The sequence below is a fragment of the Mustela putorius genome, unplaced genomic scaffold (assembly GCF_011764305.1).
Source record: "Mustela putorius furo isolate JIRA1106 unplaced genomic scaffold, ASM1176430v1.1 tig00000196_pilon_pilon_pilon, whole genome shotgun sequence".
NCBI classification, from domain to species: domain Eukaryota; kingdom Metazoa; phylum Chordata; class Mammalia; order Carnivora; family Mustelidae; genus Mustela; species Mustela putorius.
This window is the reverse complement of record NW_025421310.1, coordinates 10,462,050-10,485,243: the sequence shown is the minus strand read 5'-3', so window position 1 is coordinate 10,485,243 and position 23,194 is coordinate 10,462,050. Positions and strand designations below refer to the sequence as shown.

Genomic DNA, 23,194 nt, shown 5'->3' with positions numbered 1-23,194 from the left:
GGCAGGAAGGATGGGGCAGGGGGCTACTGATGGTGGAAGGGAGAGGGAGGGAGCTAAGATCTCACCTGGGGGTCTGCCTGCCTGGGACTGGGGTGCAGGTGATGGGGCCATTATGAGAGGGGAGAACACAGGACCATGAGTGGGGTTAGGGAAAGATGCTGAGCTCAGTGGGAGCTGCCAGGGGTATGGGTATGGCCATACCCGGGGTATGGCCAGGGGAGCACAGACAGAAGTTTGGGTCTCCAGAGATGGATGGGGAAGATCCTTGATCAGCAGATCAAAGTTTAAGCCAAAGGCATAGAAGGGGAGGCTGTCGGGACTGTGTGTGTGTGTGTGTGTGTGTGTGTGTGTGTGTACAGGGGTCAGAGACCAAAGGCTGATGGCGCTCTGGGGACACGCAGCATTTACGGGAAACCACAGTTTCGCCAGCAGACAATGGGAGGAATGAGAGACACAAACAGCCAGGCTGGCAGGAGGCTGGGCAGAGGCAAGAGGGGCCCGGCCGCAGGCCTCCGGCTGCCTACCCGGTTGAGAGCCATCTGGTAGATCTCTTCAGGTGAGTGGCCCTTCTCCCTGGGGCGCAGCTTGTAGCCCAGCTTCTCGGGCATCTTCTCCACCACGTAGTTCCGCAGCTTCAGGTTGTTCACTTCTATCCACGTGTTCTCATCATACTGAGTGAATTTGGTCAGGTTGAGCCCTAGGCTCTTGCAGAGCTCGTGGAGGATCCTGCAGGAGATGGAAGGACTGGTGAAGGCCAGGCACGGCGAGTGTGTGAGCCGGGGGGAGTCGGGACCCCTCTCTGGGGCTCTGGGGATGGGCACCAGGCTGCAGTGCGGCTAGAGTCAGGGTCCTGGGTGTGGGGGGCCTGGAATGAAATGGGAGCAAGGCTCAAGGCTGGACGGCTGCAGGTGTGGCGGTTTGGGTCTGTGTCTGGAGAAGGGGCTGGGTTTCTCTGGGGCGGAAGTGGGACTGGGAACAGAGTTCAGGTTGGGGAAGGGCCAGGTTAGGGTCTGGAGGTCTGGCTGGACGTGGTGGGGCTGGAGATGGGAGATCCTGAAGTTAGAAGAAGTACAGAGGGGGAGGTGGAGTCTTGATACAACTTGATTGGGGGCTTAGGTTTGGGGTCAGAGTTGAAGTTCAGTCTGGCCCTGGAGTGGGGATGGAATTGATCTGGCTGAGTCTGAGCATAGCTGTGGGGCTGTGGGTGGCCTCAGTGCACGCCTGGCTGCCTGGTCAGTCCTGACCTGTGTGAGCTGGGCATGCGCATGGCTCCCAGCTCCCCAATCCAGCCCGTCTTCCGGTCCCGGTAGGTGAAGATGCGGCCCCCGATCCTGTTGTCTGCTTCCAGGATGGTGACCTGAGGGACAGAGGGGACAGCAAGCAGGGCCCTTCAGCTCTCCCACTGAGCCCCCATCCCCAGCCATCTATCCCCATCCAGGGCAGCACAGACCTCAACTAGAGAAGGACCCCCCTTTTTTTTCTTTTTAAGATTTTATTTATTTATTTGACAGACAGTGATCACAAGTAGGCAGAGAGGCAGGCAGAGAGAGAGGGGGAAGCAGGCTCCCTGCTGAGTGGAGAGCCCAATACAGGGCTTGATCCCAGGACCCTGAGATCATGACCCGAGCCAAAAGCAGAGGCTTTAACCCACTGAGCCCCCCAGGAGCCCCTAGGACCCCCTTCTTTATAGAGAAATGAGAGGAGCTGGGAGAACAGATGTCAGAGCAAACATGTACCATATGACATTCTAGACTACAGCAGTAGACAACAAGCCAGATTGCAAAGGGACTTCCCAGCTCAGAGGGTGGGGAGATTTCCTGCAGGCACAGAGATCCTGGCAGAGCCCATTCTCATTCTCGGATTTCAGTGACGGGGCAGTGGTTAGATCTCAAGGGTCACTTCTCCTTAAGTGGAGTTTCCATCTCCAACAACACAAACTCCCCTCAGGAGGTTGGAGGACATTCAGAGGGAATTCCCTCAGGAACGTGAGAGAGCAAGACAGGGAAATCAAAGGCCTCTCAGCCTCCCTCTGGGTTTCACTCCCCAGACCAAGGGGCAAAGCATAGCTCTTCTCCCCACCTCCTACCAGCCCCGTAACAGGGATGTGGCCAGGCCCCTCTACCCAGGACTCTCAGCCCGCAGCAGGAAAGACTCAAGGCAGACTCCAAGCAGCCCTTCTCACCTTGTGTCCCGCATCACTGAGCACCTTGGCAGCTACCAGCCCAGCTGCACCAGCACCAACCACAATGACCCTCTGAGGCTTGGAGGTCCGATTGAGGCCCAAGGTCACAACCCTGAGCAGCACCTCATAGTCAGGATCATGCATACATTTTTCAAAGGGATCCTGGCTGTGGGAAGTCTTCCAATCCAGGGAGGCCTCCAGGCTGAGGAAGAAGGAGACCAGGACGAGGAGGTACCGGGCTGGAGGTAGGAAGGACGGGGACAGTGCGCAGATCAGTAGGCTTGTGTGGGGGGAAACGTGGGCTCCGTCCCCCTGTCCCTGTGCCCCTTCCTTTGCTTACTTACCTAATGAGGCCATAATTCGTGGTGGGAGATGGTGTCTAGTTTGGAGGGGAGGCAAGGGTCACTGTGACAGGGGGCCTGGCTGCCCCTATGGCCTCATCCCTCTGTCTGTCCCATCTATCCGCCTCCTGTTCTGTACTCACCTGTCTGCCCTTTGGTCCCCCTCCCTGCACTCCTTTCTCTTCTCTGTTCCCCTCTCCTCTGTTCTCCCTGTCTCCAAGTGTCTGTTTCTGGGGGTCCCAGTCTCTGCAGCCTCCTCTCTACCTTGGCTCTCCAAGCAGCAGCACCTCTGTCCTCTGTCGCTCCCACTGGTCTGCCCCGTCCCCCCTGGCCTGTCCTTAAAGGAGCTGAGCCCCACCCTCCCCTCCCTCTGGGAAATCTGTGTCGGGGGAAACGAAACCACTTTCCTGGGTAGTAGGGTCAGGTGCTCAGGGTTTAGTTGAAGCTGGAGGGAGTGGGTGTTGGGGAAGGGGGGTTGAGAGAAGCAAATCAGTCTATTTTCTTCCTCTTGCCCAAATAGTTCTGGGGTTGTTGGAAGGCCAGAAATAAATGCTCAGGTAACCATGCAAAGGGGGCCTGGTCTCAGGATCCCTGCATTTGCCCTTGGGGCATGTTCCCTGTGACAGCCCCCAAGTCCTTCTGTGTGTCAGTTGTCACTGTGCCCCAAAGGGCCCTTGCTGGCTCCAGTCCCCTCCCACAGAACCGCTCTGAGCCTCAGTCTCTGAGGCCGGCCTGCCCGGGTCCTGAGCCTGGTGCCTGCGCACACAGTTCTGGTCTGCAGCTGTCAAGTGGGGGCAATTAAGTGTGGGTAGAATTAGGCAGTGAGTTCAGGTCCGGCCTTGTGAGCAAGCACCTGGGTCAATACTAGAACTTGCTCCTTAGGAAATGCCAGCTGCTGCCACCGTGTGGGTACTAGGAAGGGCTCAAGGAGTGACCCCCTGCTCCTCAGCCCTGTGCAAGAGGCAGCCCAGGATATGTGCTCATCCTTCTCATCCCTGAGATGCTCAGCTGTGGTGCTCAGCTCAGGCTAGGGTGCCAAGGACCACCTCTGCAAAAAGGCTGCAGGGGCCTCTGGCCTTGGTTTTCACCACCGCTATATGTGGGGTGCATTTTCCCGAGGCAGGCAGTGAGAACAAGATGACCTGGCTGCAAGGAGCCCCCTCACCCCTGGCAGTAGAGGTCCTTCGGCTTTTGGGGCTTTAGCCAAGGGGACGTGTGGTAGGTCCCCTGAAGTGGGTGGAGGTAGAAGATGCAACTTGGGGGATTTTTCCTGGCGTGGGGCAGAGGGCACCAGGCAGCTGGTGAGGAGTTAAGCCAGAGGCAGCAGATCCTCTGCAGCAACAAGATGGGAAAACCCGAAAGGGTACATCAAAGGGGGATGTGGTTTGATGGAGGATGGGGGAGGGAGGGGACCTATGAGTCAGAAAACATATGATGTGGGGGCCTGGGAGGCAGCGGCCAAGAAGGAAATACAATCCGCTGGACAGAGCCTTGAGCCTCGAGACTGAACGCCAAGGAAGCGAAGGGCACAAGTCAGCACAAATGGCAGAGACCGTTCCACGGTGAGGACCCACTAAGGTGGTCCTGGTTTCAGTGCTTTGCACTGACTGTGCGCCCTCACTGCGCTGCACTTGACAGAGGAGGGATCTGAGAGATGGAGGGGGGGTAGGCAGGGGAAGACCCCAGGACTTACCCAAGGCCTCAGAGTGGGAAGACCTTCCCCAGGCCGCCCCTGCCTACTTCCCTCCCCAAGGCGAGGGGCACCTGAGCACTGCCATGCTTGGACGGCACTCAGCAGCAGCCTCAGGAGCACGTGGCACCATCGCTCCTCTAATCCCAGGGGCCTCGTTGGAAGGGAACCCGGCCAGCTGACCAAAAGGCTCATGCTCCAGGGCCCACAGCAGGAAATGACAGAGCTGGGGGTCGTGCTGGCCCATCAGCTCTGCTTCCTTAAGGCAATGTCCGCACAGAGAAGGGAGCAGCCGCAGCATGGAAGCAGAAAGGGTGGAGGCAGCAGAGCCATGAATTCCTGCACTTATCTAGGCAAGAAGTGTTGGTCCCCAGAACAGCTTGAGGGGTCCCACTGGGATCCCTGAGCCGACCCCCCTGGTTTCTCTCCCATACAGGATTGCTGTGCAGAGCTCCCTGGCTCCGGGCACACACACCCCGCCCCCCCACCCCCCCCACCCCCCCCACCCCCCGCTGGCTTCCTGGACTCTTAGAGAAGTGAAACACCAACTCCAAGGGGTCAGCGGGGCAGGGAGAGGGAGGGAGAGGAACCCAACTCATGAGGTGCCCCAGGACTGGGAGCCAGCAGGGCCTGAAAGGGTAGGGATCCTGCCGGGGCAGGGTCTGATCAGTCTGCTTGCTGCTGTGTAACACCTACGGATGCTGTGTACCACCACGTCCCAGGTACTTGATATGTTTTACTTCATTTACAGTAAGGATCCTGACAAGATGGGCTTAGCTGTCCCCCTTTTCCAGTGGAGAAAACTGAGGCCCAGACAGGTCACCCGTGAAAAACGGCAGCACCTGGGTTTGATCCCAGCAGCCTGGCTCCAGGGCCACATTCTGAGACACCCGTTCATCAGCAGCAAGCTCGGCTCATGAATGAGGGAGCGGGCCAGGCCAGGGTGTCTCTGCCTCATCAACACTGACATTTGGGGCCATCTCTGTAGGGGTCGTCCTGTGCATTGTGGGATGTTGTGGCTATGGTCCCAGAGAAAGACCTGGGTCCAGCTGGCAGGAGAAGAAACACTGGGGGCCACACAGCTGTGCGGGGGACAGGGCTCGTGCTTTATACATATGATTTTCTCTGAGGCAGTTCAGAGACAGGGAGTGGTTGCTATGAAAACTTTGACCAAGTCCCTGAGGCAGTAGGGCGTGCCCAGGGGATGCCCAGGGCCCCAGGGGAAGTCAGGGGCCCAGACCTGGATCAGGGAGGGGCTCAGAGAGCAGAGGACAGACTTATCCAAGGCCCTTGGTCTTTGGCCTGACTCCTGGACAGAGTTCCCCTTCCCAGAGAGCCCTCCTGCCCCTCCTCCCCCCTTCCAGAACCCCTGGGCCCCATGGGGGGGGGCACTCACTGCATGGCTGGTTCTGGGGGGCTCTCTCAGCGCCCATGGCCTTTCTGGTTAGCCCGGGACAGAAGTCATCATTGGGCGTGTACGAAAATGGGGTCAATGGTGGTAGCTTTGTCCTGATTCCGTTAGACCAAAGGTGCCAGGGTCCTGGTGAGTTCAGAGCAGTTGGGAGGCTGTGGAGGCAAGTACTCCCTTCTCAAAAGCTTTTTATTATGGAAATTTCAAGCATATATAAAAACAGAGAGACTGGGATGGTAAACCCAAGTGCCTCCATCACCTCCTAGCCCATCTTGTCTCATTTACATTTTCTCCCTCCCCCACTGCATTATTTTACAGCAAATCTCATTTTATTTCGTAGGTAAATACTTCAGGATGTTTCTCTACAACAGAGGTCTACAAACGTTTTCTATAAATATTTGGGGCTTTGGGGGCCACACTGTCTCCACCTTGCCTACTCAACTCTGTCCTCCAAGTAAGTAGCCACAACATGTATAATGAACTGGCATGGCTGTGTTCCAATAAAATTTTATTTACAAAAACAGGAAGTGGGACTATAGTTTGCCAACCAACTTCTTTTTTTTAAATTTTTAAAAAAAGATTTTATTTATTTATTTAACAGAGAGAGACACAATGAGAGAGGGAACACAGGCGAGGCAGTGGGAGAGGGAGAAGCAGGCTTCCCGCTGAACAGGGAGCCTGATGTGGGGCTTGATCCCAGGACCTGGGGATCATGACTTGAGCTGAAGGCAGACGCTTAACGACTGAGCCACCCAGGCACCCTGTCAACCAACTTCTGCTTTAAAAAAATATTAGAAATATTTGCTTTTAAAAAAAAAAAAAACCAAGAGAGGGGTGCCTGGGTGGCTCAGTGGGTTAAGCCTCTGCCTTCCACTCAGGTCATGATCTCAGGGTTCTGGGATCGAGCCCCACATCGGGCTCTCTGCTCAGCAGGGAGCCTGCTTCCCTCTCTCTCTGCCTGCCTGCCTCTCTGCCTACTTGTAATCTGTCAAATAAATAAATAAACAAAATCTTTAAAAAAAAACACAAACTACAATACCAGTATTACATTTAAAAATGGCATTAAAGTCCAATTTCCTGGATTGTCTCAAAAAAATTTTTTTTCCAAGTAGGCTCCATGCACAGTGCGGAGCCCAATGCGAGGCTTGAACTCAAGACCCTGGAATCAAGACCTGAGGTGAGCTCAAGAGTTGGAACACTTCACTGAGCCACCAGGTGCCTCAAAGAAGCCTACTTTGCATTTGAGTGATATCAAGGGTCTTTGCTCAGTGGATTTGGGGTTTGTGTCCTTAGAACTTGGGGGTTTATGTGACCCACGGCACCAGACTGGGCCCGAGCCTGGCAGAGCAGCACACCAAGTCTGGTTTTGGTCACGGGGAAACCTGTGGAGGTCATGGGGTTGAACCAGGACGCTGTCTGGACGTGAGGTGCATGCCTAGGTGAGTCACTGATGTTTGAAGTGATTAGTGCCACTGCGTGAGGGCTGTGGGACAGGTACAGGGGCAGTGTGGGACAGGTAAGTCTGGCTGGCAGCTGGCTGGTGTCCAGAAGCCAACGTGGTTTTTGAGGCTGAGGGATTTTGTTCCTGGAAGTTCTGCAGAAAGCCCTTGCCCTGAGAGTCTGAGGGTGGACTTTTCAAGCACCCAAGTAATTTCAAGGTAAATTGAGAACTTGGCAGCTGTGGTGTGCTGGGTCCTAGCAGCGCACAAGAGCTGACTGATTTTTTAAAAGATTTTATTTATTTGACAGAGATCACAAGTAGGCAGAGAGGCAGGCAGAGAGAGAGGAAGGGAAGCAGGCTCCCTGCTGAGCAGAGAGCCCGATGTGGGGCTCCATCCCAGGACCCCGAGATTTCGACCTGAGCCAAAGGCAGAGGCTTTAACTCACTGAGCCACCCAGGTGCCCCGAGCTGACTGATTTTTAAGATCTTTGGTTTTTGTTTTGCATGCCATTCTTGAAAAAAAAATTATACACATTTAATGATTAGTCTTATGAAAAACAAATTTAGAGGTGCCTGGGTGGCTCAATGGGTTGAGCCTCTGCCTTTAGCTCCGGTCATGATCTTGGTGTCCTGGGATCGAGTCCCGCATTGGGCTCGCTGCTCGGCAAGGAGCCTGCCTCTCTGCCGACTTGTGATCGGTCAAGTAAATAAATAAAAAATCTTAAAAAAATTTTTTTTAAAAACTCAAAACTCACCATTTCCCAATCATTCGATTATATTTTACTATTATGTATACTCTTGAGGAGAAGCAATTGTTATCTGTAGATATCAATTTCCCAAACTCCCAGTCCGTGACCTCACATCCGTGGCTTGCAGTCAACCCTGGAGAGGGCCTCTAGATCACGGTATGGGGGGGTGGGGGGAGGTGGGTAAAGGGCATCGGCATTTGCCACCCATCAGAGCTTTCCCCTACCCTTACCCTGGGGAGCCGACTGTTAGGTTTACCAGCACACCACTGTTTGGGCATCATTCATTTCAACCTCCGCTAGGAGATGAAGGGAGCCGTGGCTCTGGAAATCTTTAGTTATTTGAAACATCTGACCCTTCTGATGCCAAACTGCGCCCGACAGGCAGAGGCATAATGCTGGGGAAGCAGCTGGGCTCTAGAATCACTAAGGGCTTCCTTGAGATGGAAAGAAAAGCCATACATCGAATTGCCACTCTTATCCCTCAACTGGAAGAAATGCAGTAACAGCTTACTGAGAGATTCGCCTTTAAAAGCCTCTGCTGCCAAATTTAGTCACCACATTTGCTGTCTTCATACTACTTAATGAAGAGGAACTTAAGTAGAGGCCGTTTGTCGGACCGGCAAAGAAGCGCATCTGTGTTTTCTTCCTGGAAAGGGAAACTGCAGTTACAACGAAGCCATCATCTGCAGGGTGGCACCCTACCGCCGGTCCTTTGGCAACCCCGGGGACCCCTCCCTGGTGCTCCCGGGAAGCCTGTTGGGGCCATTTTCCCCATGGTGCAAGAGCACCATGACCATCATCCTGATTTATAATTGTGTTTTCCAAAGTGGGGTGCCCATGGTCCCTCGGGCCATGGGAAAAAGTGAACTCAGTATTTCCATTTAAAGAAGTACCTAAGTGAAAGCAGTAAAGCGTTACTATTGTTCAATATGCAAAACAGGTCAATTAGATTAACATTGGAAATGCAAGCTCAAGAAAAGTTTTTAGCCCCTGCCAGCAACCTCTGAGTGAGCAGGAACACCGTTCCATTTTTGTGACCCCAGTGCCAGATCAGGATCTGGTATGTAGGTGCTCCAAAACTAGATGTTGAGGGGCGCCTGCCTGGGTGGCTCAGTGGATTAAGGCCACTGCCTTTGGCTCAGGTCATGATCCCAGGATCCTTGGATTGAGCCCCTCATCCGGCTCTCTGCTCAGCAGGGAGCCTGCTTCCCTTCCTCTCTCTCTGCCTACTTGTGATCTCTGCCTGCTAAATAAAAAAATAAATAAATCTTTGGGAAAAAAAAAAAAGACAAAAACCTAGATGTTGAATGCATCAATGTGGATAAAATATAAATGACCTACTACTTTCCAGGATGACTTGAGGCTGCTCCAACTCTCCTCCCTTTAGGGAGAGGGAGCAGATGTGGGTCTTGCAGTTAGGCAAGGCTGACTGCACAAAGGGCCAGTGCCCAGGGAGAGGAGCTTTCAGAGAGAATCAAGTGGGTTAGTGTGGGGTCTCCCCCCCTCTTCTGTTCTGTTCTGTTCCCCTCCCTCTCCTGTGGCTTCTTCTTAGACAGGACACTTGTTCTCGGAAGACAAAGATGGTCCAAGGAAATGACTTATGACCAGGACTTTGGGAAAATGGACCATACATCTCCAGGAATTAGCTCTGGGCATTCCTTAGCAAACACATGGCTTAGTGAGGAAGAGGCTGAAGGGGTAGACCTCCACCCCAAAGCAGGAGATCCAAGCGCTTGGTATCATTCTCGCCCACAGGAGCCAGGGAAAGAGGCAGAATGCTGGGCCAGTATCTGGAAATGACTCCCATACAACTCCACATCCCAGCTTCGCCTGTTTCCCACCTTTGAAGCATGACTAGTTCCTCCAGCTAGCCCTAGGAAATGGACAGGAATGCTGCCGACAGCTCCTGTGGCCTCTGAGCGAATGCCTTAGGGAAGATGGCGGAGGAACTGACATGCATGTGTATCTACGATGGAAGCCAGAACATTACGGGCACACATTCCCTCATGCGCTGCTCTTCTGCCATCAGCACCAGACAAACCCACGACCTGCATCTGTGTGTATGTGTGCCTCAATGATGTACTGTCTAGTTCTGGTTTCTGAGTTCCAGATAAATGGCACCCCACTTGATCTAGTCTTCTGGAACCTGCTCTTTTTCCCCAGCTTTCTAAGTGATACACATCAATGGCAACTTTTTTGTTCCACAGTAAATTTTATTTAGGAATGCAACATATAGTCATAGTATCTCAGACAGTGCAGCAAAGTATAAAGACAAATACAAGACATTCAGGAAACAACCGGTTGGCTTCTGTCTTCTGGACACCACGGATCTCTCACTGTTAACAGACTAGGTCTGCTCCAGCACTGGCAAGTTCCAACCCAAGTCTGTGGCCACCTCTGGCACTCATGGCCATTTCAGCAGGCATTTTGTGGATGAACATTTGATGCCGTGTTTCATCTCCATTGTTCTTTTGAAAATGTGACAGGGATTGTGCTGAGGACACAAAAGGGGCCAAGAAACACAGTCCCTGCCCATAGGGGCTCACATTCAATAGTGAGACAGAGAAGTTAACAGTTGGCACAAGACATGCACACGCTCTATGTCGTTTTGGAGCCTCAGGACTGCCACCGGACCCAGGTCTGGGGCAGCTGAGAGGGCTTCCTGGAGGTGAGGCCCAAGATAAGGACAACTGAAGGATGGGGTGGCGTGTCAGCCAGGCAAGGTAAAGACCTCCTGGTGCAAGTCTGACCCTTTTCTCAATATTACATTTAAGTCCCTCATCTGACTATCCTTTCTCCTTTGAAATTCTACATCCCACGGTTGGTCCTATTCACAAGCCCCTTTCTCGCACTGGCGGTCAGTCTCCACAGGCTCAGGCCTTACACCAGGACACCGTCTCCTCGAGGACGGACTCTTCACAGCACCTACGACTATATGTTGGGCAGAGTGGCCGCTCGGCAGACCCTGGCTGGGAGACAGATGGTTTTGGGGAAACGTCTCCAGCACTCTCTACTGGCACTTGGCCGGAGCAGGAAGGATGGGTGGGTGGTGGTTGTGAAAGGGGTCTGAGATACACAAAAGATACGCAAAGAAACCACACCCACAATGCTGCTGCCCAGACTAGAGCGCTTAGAATACTTCCGTTTTCACTAATGCAAAGCAAACCACAGAACTGTTCTCAACGGCACGGTCACATGAAAGAAAGGAACAAACAGGTATTCACTGCAACCAAACACTAGACAATAACTGCGTGCCCCCGCTGCCCTCCAACGCCCTTGGAGCGCACAGGCCCCGAAGACGGCTGGCACGTCAGTCAAATGTGATCCGGAAACTGCGTTCCTGCTCCTTGCGACGCCCCTCGCACACCTTGGTCACCTCCTCCACCTTCCTCTGCAGCAGGGCCGAGTTCTGGTCGACCCACTGCAGCGAGTCCATGTGCGCGTTGAGGATCTTGCAGATCTGCTGCAGCGGGTCGCTGGTGTCGGCCGGTCCCCCGGACGTGTTCAGGTGCTCGATGATATCCTTGAGGTCCTGGGCCATGCGCTTCAGCTGGGCGTCGATGTTCTCGGCTAGCTTGTAGGTCCTCTCGCGCTCCTCGTCGGCGTGCTGCAGGTACACGGTGCCGCTCTGCTCCTTGACCGACTCCTCCAGAGGGCTCAGCAGGTCTTCCAGCTCCTTCTGCTGAGACAGGATGAAGTCGAGCTCTTGGTCCAGCCTCTTCTGGTCCAGCTTCACTTTCTCCACCTCACGGTGCAGGGTGGTGATCTTCTCCCCGTTCTCGATCAGTGTGCGGTCCCAGGCGTTGACCTGGGTGGCCTGCTGCAGGAAGTGCCGCTCCTGGTCCTCTAGCTCCAGACTCCACTTGTTGATCAGACTCTCCAGCTGGGCGTAGGTCATCACAGGGCTGGTGGACGCCCCAGTGCCGGTGCTAGGCCCTGGCGGCGCGGCCACGGCAGCTGGTGCGTTGCTGGCGATCCCAGCTGGTGCCAGTGGCTTCAGATTCAAGGCGAAGCCAGTGGTGGTGGTGGTGGTTGTGGTGGTGGTGGCAGCGGTGGTGGCGGCAGGGGCGGTGGATGCTGTTGTGGAAGTGGTAGAAGTTGCTCCAGGGGCCTTTAAGCTGAAGCCCAGCGTTCCGGCCCCAGGAGTTCCAGCCGTGGTTGAAGGGGGACAAAGGGAAAGCCCCGTGGCGACAGATGAGGTTGGAGCGGTGGCTAGTGAGGCGAACAGCGTGGGGCCAGCACTGGTGGTGGCAGCAGCGGGGGCAGGAGCGGCCGGCTGTGTGGCTCCTGCTCCGCTGGCAGCCGGAGGGGCAGCCGTGAAGGGCAAGCCGGCAAGCGCCGTGGGCTGGGCCGAAGTCCCCAAGGAGCCGATATTGAAACCTGAGGTCCCGGTCTGGGATGTGCTTCCCCCTGTGAAGGAGAATCCCCCCGGTGTGGTGGACGGAGCAGCAGAGGTGGTGGTGGAGCCAAACACGAAGCCGGTGGGTGCTGTGCTCTGGCTGGAGGTGACAGTGCTCGAGATGGCATTGGTGAGGGTGCTGCTGCCGAGCCCAAAGCCGCCAGTGTGTGCCGTGGCTGGGGTGGCCGTTGTGCTGCTCAAGTTGAGCTTCGGTGCGCTGATTCCTAAGGAGAATCCAGTTCCTCCCGTAGCAGGAGTTGTGGTTCCAAAGCTGAATCCTGGGGTCTGTGTCGTTGGAGCTTGGGTCGTGAGTGAGAACAGGCCAGTAGAAGGGGTACTTGCTGCTGGCTGGGAGGGAGTCCCAAAATTAAACCCACCAGTGCCAGACGTAGAGAAAGAAAACCCGGTAGCAGGTGTGGTTGTCGCCGTCTTTGCAGCGCCAAATGTGAACCCGCCTGTGGGGGCCCCAGTGCCTCCAAAATTAAACCCGCTCATGGCTCCAGATTCTGGTGGCGGCAGCTACGCTGGTTCCCAAAGTAAATCCGTCGGTCTGCAACCTTGGGAAGATTTTTAAAGCAGAGTAAGTCACATGATCAGATGGCAGTTTGGGAAAGGCAGCCTCGATGGCCAAGGTGGAGCCGTTTGGAGGGTGGTGGGACTGGGTCATGAGAACATGTGACTGCCACCCAGCTCCCTGCTGTAACCTAGCCAGGCCCTGTTAAGCTAGAGAGGAAAAAGCCCTGGGGGTCACGTACTAGGAACCAGATGTGCTTGGGACCCGCACAGCCACAGCCACAGCCACATTCAGCACCAGCAGGAGTATTTGCTGCCCTAGAGGAGAGGGCCAAAGAGCACCTGAGGAGGTTGGATCAAGGCACTTCTGGAGAGTGGGACTAGAAGCACAAAACACCACCTTCAGAGGCGCCTGGGCGGCTCAGTGGGTTAAAGCCTCTGCCTTTGGCTCAGGTCATGATCCTGGGGTCTGGGATTGAGCCCTGCATCAGGCTCTCTGCTCGGCAGGGAGCCTGCTTCCCTTCCTCTTTCTCTCTCTTCCTACTTGTGATTTCTATCAAATAAATAAAATCTTAAAACAAACAAACAAACAAAAAACCCCCACCACCTTCAGGACCTGCTCCCCAGGATTCCCTGCTGAATGCAAGTGGGAGGTGGTGGACTGATCTGAGTACCGCCCTGAGTGTCTTTCTGGACCTCAGAGAGAGGCCCCAGAAAGCAGGGCTCTATGGCAGGGCATTAGCCCCCTTCAGTGCACACGGCTGACCACTTAGGAGGATGGAGGCCTGCTGGAGCGTCCCCCTGCCTTCCTTCTAAGTCAGCTAACTTAGATTTTTCTCCAGGGACTCAGGAGGTGGTCTCCTTCACCTACAGGTGCATGTGGGGCACCCCCCATCCTCCCAGCCATCTGCAGCTGAGCTGCACAGAGTGGGGAGGAAGAGGGAAAGTGATTGTGGACCAAGAGGATTCACACATGCTCACAGGGCCCTCCACTGACTCTGGTGAGGGAAGAGAAGGGAGTCCAGAAGGGCCTGTGAACACCAGGCCCTGTTCTCAGACACCTGGGGGTTGTGGCTGACCTCAAATTTAACACGAATTCATGGTTGGCTGCCACTGCTCAGTGGGTTCCTAGGCCGCATGACGAGAAATGCCAATTCCAGTGAAGACACCAAGGTGATTCCCATGCAGCTTGCTGTGCCCAGTATGCTCTCCTTAGCCACCAGACCCTCAGCTAACTTCACAAAGGTCCTACAGAGAGGTTGTGATGACGGTCCCTATGCACAGACGGGGAAAAGAGAAGCTCAGACGGACTTAACTTGTCAATTCTTACCGCACGGTGGGCCCTGAACCTGGCCATGGGCTGTAAACCCCTCTTTATTTATACTCCATCAAAATGGTCCATCTGGTCACAGGGCACGCAGCCCTGCCCTGGCTCATGGCTGCCATGCTGTACCCCAGCCTCCATCCCATACCCCGCACAGCTAATTTTCCCTTCATCTAAAACAGCTCAGGCAGTTGAGCAGCAAGACTGCTCCCTGTTCTCAGGCACAAAGTTGGTTCTCCAGAGATAAAGGAAAGACCAGGTTTGAACTCTGCTTCTGCTACAAGTCGTGGGTCCTGGGAAAGTTACTCCTGAGCCTCTCTACACCTATTTCCCCAATTCTAACAAGAAGGATGAGCCCCTTCCACTGGGAAGGATAAACAAGGTCATGAGGGAGAAGCCAAGTGCCTGGCCCAGGGAAGCCATCCTATTTCCTGAAGTCCTGTTTCCTCCTCCCTCTTCTGGGCCAGTTTTACTTCTTCAAGTGTCCTCAGGAATCCTCTCGTGCCCTGGGCCAGAGGAACCCTGCTGTGGCTGCCCCTCTCCAACTTCTACGGCACCCTCTGCCTTCCTGGCAGACCCCAATATTTCCTTTTTCTCCAAAGACCCATGCTTCTCGGGAGATGACCTCAGTGTGGTCCGCTCTGCCCCTGGGGCCGTCTGCTTTAAGCCAGATCTCAACTGGCTGCCCATCAGCACCTCCAGGGGTGGGTGTTTGGAAGGTACACTGCTGCCAGACTGATGGGGGCAGTCGCTTTGTCGGGGGAGAGGGGGGTGGCGTGTGGCAGGGCCCTAGACTGTAGCATTTTTATAAAGCTCTTCTGGGGGCTCCTGGGAAAGGTCCCTTCGTTCGCACTACAGCAATGTCTGAGCCCCCGGGCCACTGGGACCCCACAGTGCCCTGCGCCAGACCCCTTCTTGTGGCGAGCGCACACCTCCTCACTTGAGTACCATGGCAAGCCACATCTGCTATTACTGGCAGCTCAAGGCATCCGAACAGCTACGCCTACATGTCTCTGTTCTCAAGACCTCAGCCCAAGAGAGCTTCTATTAATAAGTTGCAGCTAAATTTTTCCACAAGAGCATTTATAAAAAGCTCTTTGTAACTATTAAAAAACTACAAGAAAAACAAGAGTCTGGGGGGGCTTTTCCAGTTTAATGGCTCACCATTTATTAAACGCCTCATCGGTTTCTGATACTACATATGCTAGGGATGTACTAACAGGGGCAAACACTATTGGTTCAGCCCCGTGCTATGCGCTTTAAATATATTATAGCTCACTCACTCCAAAAGCAGGTCCATTTAATAAACTGGGAGAGTGAAAGGCCCACAGAGGTCACCTAAGCCATGGCCCTTGCCCTTGAGGTAGTCAGAGACATGGGAAATGTGAACTTGAGTACCAGGGCTCTAGGTAGGGACAACGGAGGATGGGGGTGGGGAGGGGTCAATAAGGGAGCATTTTCCTGAGCTGAGCGTGGAAGGATACGAGGTCAGGGTTAGTCAGGTGGATGGGAGGAAGGGCCTGGGTGAGGCAGAAAGGTTGACACAGGTGTGTCTCTGGGGTGCTAAGTGATTTGGTGTGGCTAGAGGGACTGTGTGTGTGTACATGCAGTAAAGGGTTCACTCAGAAGGCCTGGGTTACCCACCCTACACATCAAAGAAAAGACTGGCCCTTTTCTGGTTCCTGTAAGATAACCTGCGAGCCCTGCCAACTTGACCTCTACAGGGGCCAGAGACTAAGTAATGAGTCAGTCACAAAGACACTCCGGCCTATGTGACTGACCCCCTGTAAAAACTCTGGATGCCGAGGCACAGGTGAGCTTCCTTGGAGGGCAGTACTCCATGTGTGCTGTCACATGGTGTTGCCGGGAGAATTAAGTGCTGCTGTATGACTCCATGGGGAGAGGCCACTGGAAGCTCACCCCTTCTCTCTTCTAGACTCTGTCTGGTGCACCCTTCACCCATGCTGATTGATTCTTTCCCCTTTTGTTGAAACCATGAATCTAACAGCTTTGCTGAGTTCTGTGAGTCTTTCTAGAGAATCACCGAACCCAAGGGTGGGTTTGGGGACTCCCGAGTACATCGTGTGTATAGTGCTGTGTGATGTGGCGGGAGCTGCTGGTCGGGAAAGGACATGTTGATGGCTCAGACTTCATTTTGCGTGAGTCATGGAGGGACTTTAGAGGTGGGGAGACTAACAAGGCCAGACACATGTGCGGGAAACAGACTGGAAGGGAAGAAACTAGAGGGTCAGGTAGCTGGGAGGAGGGTGCAGTGGTGGTCTAAGCCAAGAGCCTGAGCGAGGGGCCAGGACTCTGGGGACAGAGAAGAGAAAACCTCAATCTGGGGAATGTGTGAGTCTGTGCAAAAATGGAATGAAGTGGGTGCCTGGGTGGCTCAGTGGGTTAAGCCGCTGCCTTCGGCTCAGGTCATGATCTCAGGGTCCTGGGATCGAGTCCCGCATCGGGCTTCTCTGCTCAGCAGGGAGCCTGCTTCCCTCTCTCTCTCTCTCTCTGCCTGCCTCTCCATCTACTTGTGATTTCTGTCAAATAAATAAATAAAATCTTAAAAAAAAAAATGGAATAAAGTGTTGGTTCTGCAGGGGCTGACTCAAGTGAACAAAGCCATCAACCAAGACCCAGATTTTGGGAGTTTCTCACACAAATGTGTCTTAACAGATACACACTATTCTGAGCTCCGAAATAGGCTTTCCACTTTACTGAAGGGGCAAGCTTTCCACAGGAGCAGTTGACAGTGCTTGGGTCAGGTGCTTAAGCCTGGGCGGCCACAGACGTGGCATCTGTAGCTGGGCCTGGAGTGAGGAAGGTCTGCCTCAAAGTCACTGAGTTACTGACAAGAGACGCCTACCCCACTCTGTCCCTGTTTGTCAAGCCACATCTGCCTGCCCTCATAGCCCAGGGTAGTCGTAGATTCTGAACGACAGATTCGTCCTGTCCCCTGGCTTTGAGGACCACGGTTCTCTGCCATCACCTCCAGCTTCACTCAGGTCCACTAACCTGACCTCTCCAGTTCTTTGCTACTCCAAATTCCATCTTTATCTAATTTATTTCCTTAGCCCTATTCTGCGTACAGTTATGACAACACAGACAAAACAAACTCTCTGTAGTGCAACATTCACTCACGCAACAAACACATCTGAGCACCTATGTATGGGCCCTGTTCCAGACCCTGGGAATATGGCTGTGATGGGGAGAGTGAGTCCCTGCTCTCATGGAGCTTCTCCTCCAGCAGAAGAGACAGACAGGAGAACAACGAACTTCATAAAGGAATCCTCTGTCACGCTTTAATAGGCTAAGCATTATGAAGAAAGAAAAAGTGGGGCAGGAAAAGGGGAACAGGGCAGTGGCATGGGGGTAAAGGGGTTGACTGAGTCATAATGAGGAAAGAGCTAGAACAAAGGCCAGGGGGGTGTGGCCATGACAACAGGAGGCCAGTATTGTTAAGGGGCAGGGGCCACACTGTTCCCAAGCCCAGGGACTGATTCTCGCTCCCTACCCCAGCCCATTTCCTGTATCTGGAGCAGGGGTGTTTGGGAATTAATATGAGGGGACCTCGGCCTTGGACCAAAGGAATGGAAGGATTGAGAAGGCAATGTGTGTGTGTGTGTGTGTGTGTGTGTGTGTATGTGTGTGGGGTCTATGTGACAGAATAATGGCCTCTATACATGTCCACCCCCTAACTCCAAACCTATGAACACGAGAGCTCACATGGCAACAGGGACTTAGCAGATGTGATTAAATTAACGGTTCTGAGATGGGGAGATTACCCTGGATGGACTGCATGGACCCTAAATATAACCATGAGGGTCTTTAAAAGTGGAAGGTGGAGACAGAAGATGTGACCATGAAAGAACATTCTGAGAGATACTATGTTGCTGGCTCTGAAGACGGAGGAAGGGGTTCCAAGCAAAGGAATGCAGGGGGTCTCTAGAAGATGGAAAAGGTAAAACATGGATTCTCCCTCAGAGATTCCAGAAGGAAAGAGGTCCTGTTGACCCATTTCTAACTTTCTGAACTGTAAGAGAATAAATGGGTGCTGTTTTAAGCCACTACATCTGTGATCATTTGTTATGACAACCGGAAGTTGACAGAGGAATGGGGAAGAAAGAACAGGATGGACTCAATCTAGACAAATGGATGGGAAACACATCCTGGAGTTGGGGCCAAGGAGAGGCTGGAGAAGAGAAGTGATAGGGCCAAGGTGCACGGTCTGCCTCTGTGCAACAGGGCCAAGGGAAGAGGATACAGCAGTCACTAGGGCCTGGCAGCTGGGGAGCAGGTGGGAAAAGAACAGAGAGCTGTGATCCTGAGAATCTGGACATCCCCTGCTGCTGGGGTGACCGAATCAGGGGAGTGGATGTGTGCAAAACCCAGCAACAACAGGCAACCTATGTCCTATGACAGAGGGAGGGACAAGGTGGCCTAGAAACATGAGAAGGGCTGATGATGGTGACAGTGTCAGCCCACAGGGCAGGATTTTCTGCTTTTGTTCACTACTGTTATGCCCAGCACCTAGAGCAGTGCCTGGCATGCAGCAGGCACTCCATAAATAACTGTGAGGGACCGACAATCTGACAACTAAGAACTATCATCTACAGAGCACCACCTATGTAATGGTCCTGGGCCAAGAATACTAGGTAGGAGCACAATGAATCCTTCCTGGATGGGAAACAGGTGATGTAACTTCAAAGTCACAGAGCAGCAAACACTAGTCCCAGGATGGGAAACCAGATCTTTCTGGGGCTAAGTGCTGAAGTTCTGCCTGGAACAGGAAGGAGATGTCAGAATTAAGTCTTAAAGGATGAACGGGGCTTTCTGGGCAGACAGGTCACCGAGAGAGTAAGATACACAGGCCAGCTTTTGTACTCTTTGTGGCTGAAGCAGCAGGCTTTGGGGAGGAGGGGTTGGGGGCCAGGTCACAGAGGTAGATTGCTAGGCTTGTCCATCCAGTGGAGACAAAGCTGTAACATGGTTTCCCTTCCTGATCCCACAGCTGTCTTTCATCTTCACACCTCAGAAATGTAGTGACCCTGGGGCACCTGGGTGGCTCAGTGGCTCAGGTCATGACCTCAGGATCCTAGGATCGAGCCCCCCATCAGGCTCTCTGCTCAGTAGGGAGCCTGCTCCCCACCCCCCCACCACCTGCCTAGTTCTCTGCCTACTTGTGATCTCTCTGTCAAATAAATAAGATCTTAAAAAAAAAAAGTAGTGACCCTTCCACACTAGGATCCTCCACTGGGGATGGAGACAGCTGCTATCCCCTTTCTTTACACCAGTTCAACTCCACTTCATTTGGGGCAGCAGCGAGTATAGCCAAAGAGCTCTATTTCTCAGGGCTTCTCGATGGGGCTTGGGATCATGAGTCCTGGGTTTTCTAGTCCACTGATGGACTGGGATGGGGACTGCAGACAGTAGCCCTGTAGCTGTCATTAGAAGTCCAGACTGTGGATTTCTGTGTGCTCTGAGGAAAAGGGTCTTGTTTGTCCTTTTCTGTCAGTCACTTGGCAAGACTCCACAGCCTGCTGGCCAGAGACCCTGCTTCTTCACTCCTAATCCTGGGATCTTAGGTTCTAAATTCATCCCCATGCCTGTTTTATCACATGAAAAACAAGGATTACAGCTCACAGATCTGCAATGGGCACTTAGCACGCTGCACTCTTGGCCCAGGAAAAGCTAACCTCTTAATGCAAGTTCTGGCAGCAACTAGAGCAGATGCTCCTGACATTTCAGCCCCATGGCCACCTGGTGGCGCTGCCAACAATGCTGAGGCCAGGGAGCAAAGGAGCTATCACAATTTAGCAATTTAGTGGGGCGCCTGTTGACTGAGTTGGTACGGCGAGGGGCTCTTGATCTTGGGATTGTAAATTCGAGTTGGGTGGAGAGAGTACTTAAAACATAAAATTTTTAAAAATAAATAAATAGGGATGCCTTAGTGGCTCAGCTGGTTAAGCCTCTGCCTTTGGCTCAGGTTATGATCTCAGGGTCCTGGGATCCAGCCCCACATCCGCTTGGGAGGGGGTGTGTCTCTGCTCAGCAGGGAGCCTGCTTCCCCCTCACTGCTTGTGATCTTCTCTGTCAAATAAATAAAACACTTAAAAATAAATAAAATCTTAAAAAAATAATAAATTAGCAATTAAGACTTGGAGGACATGTGATGACAGACTCAGAGAGACCAGAGTAGGAGAGAAACTAAGGAGCACAGGAGATGGCAGCAGGAGAGAAAAGGCAGAAAATCAGAGGCTGAAGGGACTTTGCCTTTGGCCCCCATCGACCCAGCCAGGGAAATCTGATTCCCCGCGGGAGCTCAAACACCTGCTGGTAAAAAAACAAAACAAAACAACAAAAAAAACACCTGCTGGTACCTTTGCCACCGTGCTAGGGGGGAACTCCCTGTCCACTCTGCTGTCCCCCGTTGTCCATCCCTTTCCCCTCCCCCTCCTCACCACAATCATCTCTCTTTTCTGGGTTGTCTCACCAACATGTAAAACAGAGGTCACTGGCCACTCACCCACCCCCAGTCCGTGCATGCTGCTGCTGAAACATCTCTTGAATTAGTTCTTTCTCCCTCTAGTCAAAGATAAACTCTCTAACCCTCAGGAACAGGCGAGCTGAGAGAGCGCCAGCCCTTCAGGAATGGAAATCAACTGATAGCAGCAAGGTGCTTGCTAGCCAGACCACAGCCAAGGCAGTCTACAGTTGCAGGCAGGGAAAGAACAGCAGCATGCTAGGTGGGCTCCAGAGCAGGGAGGGGTCGGTGTAGCCAGACTAGAGTGTACCATGAAGCCGCAGGAGGTGTCTATGTGAAAGGATCTTGTTTGTTTTGAAGGCCTTCCCCAGGCGGCTGGGGAGGAGCTGGTGGTGTTCTGGGCCACTCTGTCAGGCTCTTACACAACCACCATGCCTGGTGGGCATGGGCAACTGTGGTTGCCAGGAACAGAGCCTTCCCGAGAAAGGCAGGAGGCTTTTGTAAGCCAAACTGGAAGCAGGGAAACCTCCCGGCAGTGTGAAGGCTTCTCTGCCACAGGGCATGGTATCCCCAGCAGTGAAGGCAGGATTGACTCCCCCGCTGTTTTCAAAAGCCCTCTCATCCCCTTAGGCCACTTGGGATTCTGGTCCCAATTTCCTAAACCTGTTCCTCCCTGAGGACCCCCACATTCAAGGTCCTTCAATCTCCCAGGTATAATAAACTTGTGTTAAATATTCGACCTGTGAAGAGAGGACACAAAAGAGGCATGTCTGTCCATCTGTCTGTCTGCTCTTCGGGGGGAGGAGCTGTGGAAAGCCTCACAGCCTGTTTCACTGCCGCTTGTCTTTTCCCCCAGGCAGTGTTCCATGATCAGATTCTTCAACGCCCCTGCATGCTGATTGTTGAGGCAGCTTTGTCACACGTGTTCCATTTCTCAACCTACCCAATAATGTGGTGCTGGCTATTTTATTTTCATTTTAAAGATTTATTCATTTACTTTAAAGAGACAGAGAGCACACATTAGTAGGAGAAGGAGCAGGTGGCTGGGTAGGGAGTAAGTGAGAGAGAGAAGCAAGAGAAGCTGACTCCCTGTTGAGCATGGGGCTCCCCCGGTGGTGGCTATTTAATTTAATTAATTAATTTATTTATTTTTAAAGATTTTATTTATTTGACCGAGAGATCACAAGTAGGCAGAGAGGCAGGCAGAGAGAGAGGGAGAAGCAGGCTCCCCGCTGAGCAGAGAGCCTGATGTGGGGCTTGATCCCAGAACCCTGAGATCATGACCTGAGCCAAGGGCAGAGGCTTAACCCACTGAGCCACCCAGGCGCCTGGTGGTGGCTATTTTAACAGTTAAAAAAAAAAAAGAAAAAAAAAAGTGAAATTTACATTTTCTGTGAACAGATTGTTTGTTCATGTGGTTTTACGTTCCAAAGGGAATACTGTGGTCTCCGTCCTCCCCCATCCCCACAGCCACCAGCTCTCTTTCCCAGAGACAAGCAGTTAGGTTTCCTGTGCCTCTTTCCAGATTTTTTTTTTAATTCATTTAAGCAAATGCAATGCGTGCTCTACCCCTCTGTACACGAGAAGGTCACCTGTCAGACCCACTGTCCATTTTCACTTACTCTACCTTCAGACTCATTTATGCAGGCTTGTCATCCTCATGGGACGGAGGACAGCCAGTCTAGCAGAGGCACCCACAACATGCCTTGGCTGCTCTCTCCTATGGTTGCCTCGAGCTGGTACCCAAATGCTTCTTGGATTCATAGGTTCCCATCCTTCTCTTCCCTTTCTTCCTTCCCCTGAAAAAACTAGTTTTACCCCAAGTCACTTCCCAGCTAATTAGCAATTACATTCTTTACTCCAAGGCCTGAATTATACCCAAAGAAGCTCAGGTGGTGTGGGAAAAACAGTTCCCCCACAGGGAAAACAAATCAGGTTAAGACCTATGTGGAAAAGAAGTCAGGAAACAAAAGAATCGATTTTAAGGAAGATTCTAGAATGACGACTCAATATAAAATAACGGGAGTGGAAGAGATCTGAGGAATTCTCTGGTGCTGGGCCCCCTACCTATTTTGCCAAGAACTGTTTTCTCTTCTACTGAAAGATTTTTTTCTCTAACTGCATTTTTTTTTTAAAAAGATTTTTATTTATTTGACAGAGAGAAAGATCACAAGTAGTCAGAGAGGCCAGCAAAGAGAGAGGGGGAAGCAGGCTCCCCACTGAGCAGGGAGCCCAACGCAGGGCTTGATCCCAGGACCCTGGGATCATGACTTGAGCAGAAGGCAGAGGCTTAACCCACTGAGCCAGTCAGGCATCCCTCTCTAACTGCATTTTTAACCTTTAAATTTTAGCTGCACAATTAAAACATAAGTCCTTTCTTTAAAACAATGTCTTGCACATCACCATCAAAGCTAAGATTCTCTTGATCACTACCCCCCACCCTAGTTCCCACACCTGTGAGGTAACTGCTGTTAAAAGCTGCCTTGTATTTTTTATCTATGTATTTGTATGTGCATTCATAGCCTGAGGAGATGAAATGATTCTAATCTTTCTTTTCTCCAACCATACTCCAACAAGCATGCTTCTTCACACCTTCTTTGGCACAGGCACTTTTCCAGGGCAGATCCTCAGGAGAGTTGCTGGCTATGGATACTTGCATT

At 52.6% G+C, this 23,194-nt stretch overlaps 2 protein-coding genes across 7 annotated transcripts in view; both read right to left on the bottom strand.

The window, feature by feature from the left end:
- Positions 1-23,194, bottom strand: part of IL4I1 (interleukin 4 induced 1) — a 37,176-nt gene that overhangs the window by 3,262 nt on the left and 10,720 nt on the right. The window contains exons 2-6 of one of the 5 annotated variants that reach the window (XM_004767239.3): positions 8,326-8,460; positions 5,610-5,779; positions 2,183-2,421; positions 1,245-1,357; positions 525-726 (exon numbers count right to left, since the gene is read on the bottom strand). In XM_004767239.3, coding sequence (XP_004767296.1) covers positions 525-726; positions 1,245-1,357; positions 2,183-2,421; positions 5,610-5,646 — 591 coding nt within the window. In that variant the 5' untranslated portion in view covers positions 5,647-5,779; positions 8,326-8,460. Of the gene's footprint in view, positions 1-524; positions 727-1,244; positions 1,358-2,182; positions 2,422-2,526; positions 2,588-2,666; positions 2,848-5,609; positions 5,780-8,325; positions 8,461-23,194 lie in introns of those variants that run through there. The other 4 variants (XM_004767240.3, XM_013063860.2, XM_045077006.1 and 1 more) reach the window with 4 other exon arrangements.
- The window catches only part of NUP62 (nucleoporin 62), a 23,955-nt gene continuing 10,767 nt past the window's right edge, over positions 10,007-23,194 (bottom strand). The window contains exons 2-3 of one of the 2 annotated variants that reach the window (XM_045077007.1): positions 13,806-14,000; positions 10,007-12,770 (exon numbers count right to left, since the gene is read on the bottom strand). In XM_045077007.1, the coding sequence (XP_044932942.1) occupies positions 11,125-12,708 (1,584 nt within the window). In that variant the 5' untranslated portion in view covers positions 12,709-12,770; positions 13,806-14,000 and the 3' untranslated portion in view covers positions 10,007-11,124. The remainder of the gene's footprint in view (positions 12,771-13,805; positions 14,001-23,194) is intronic. The other variant, XM_004767242.3, reaches the window with a different exon arrangement.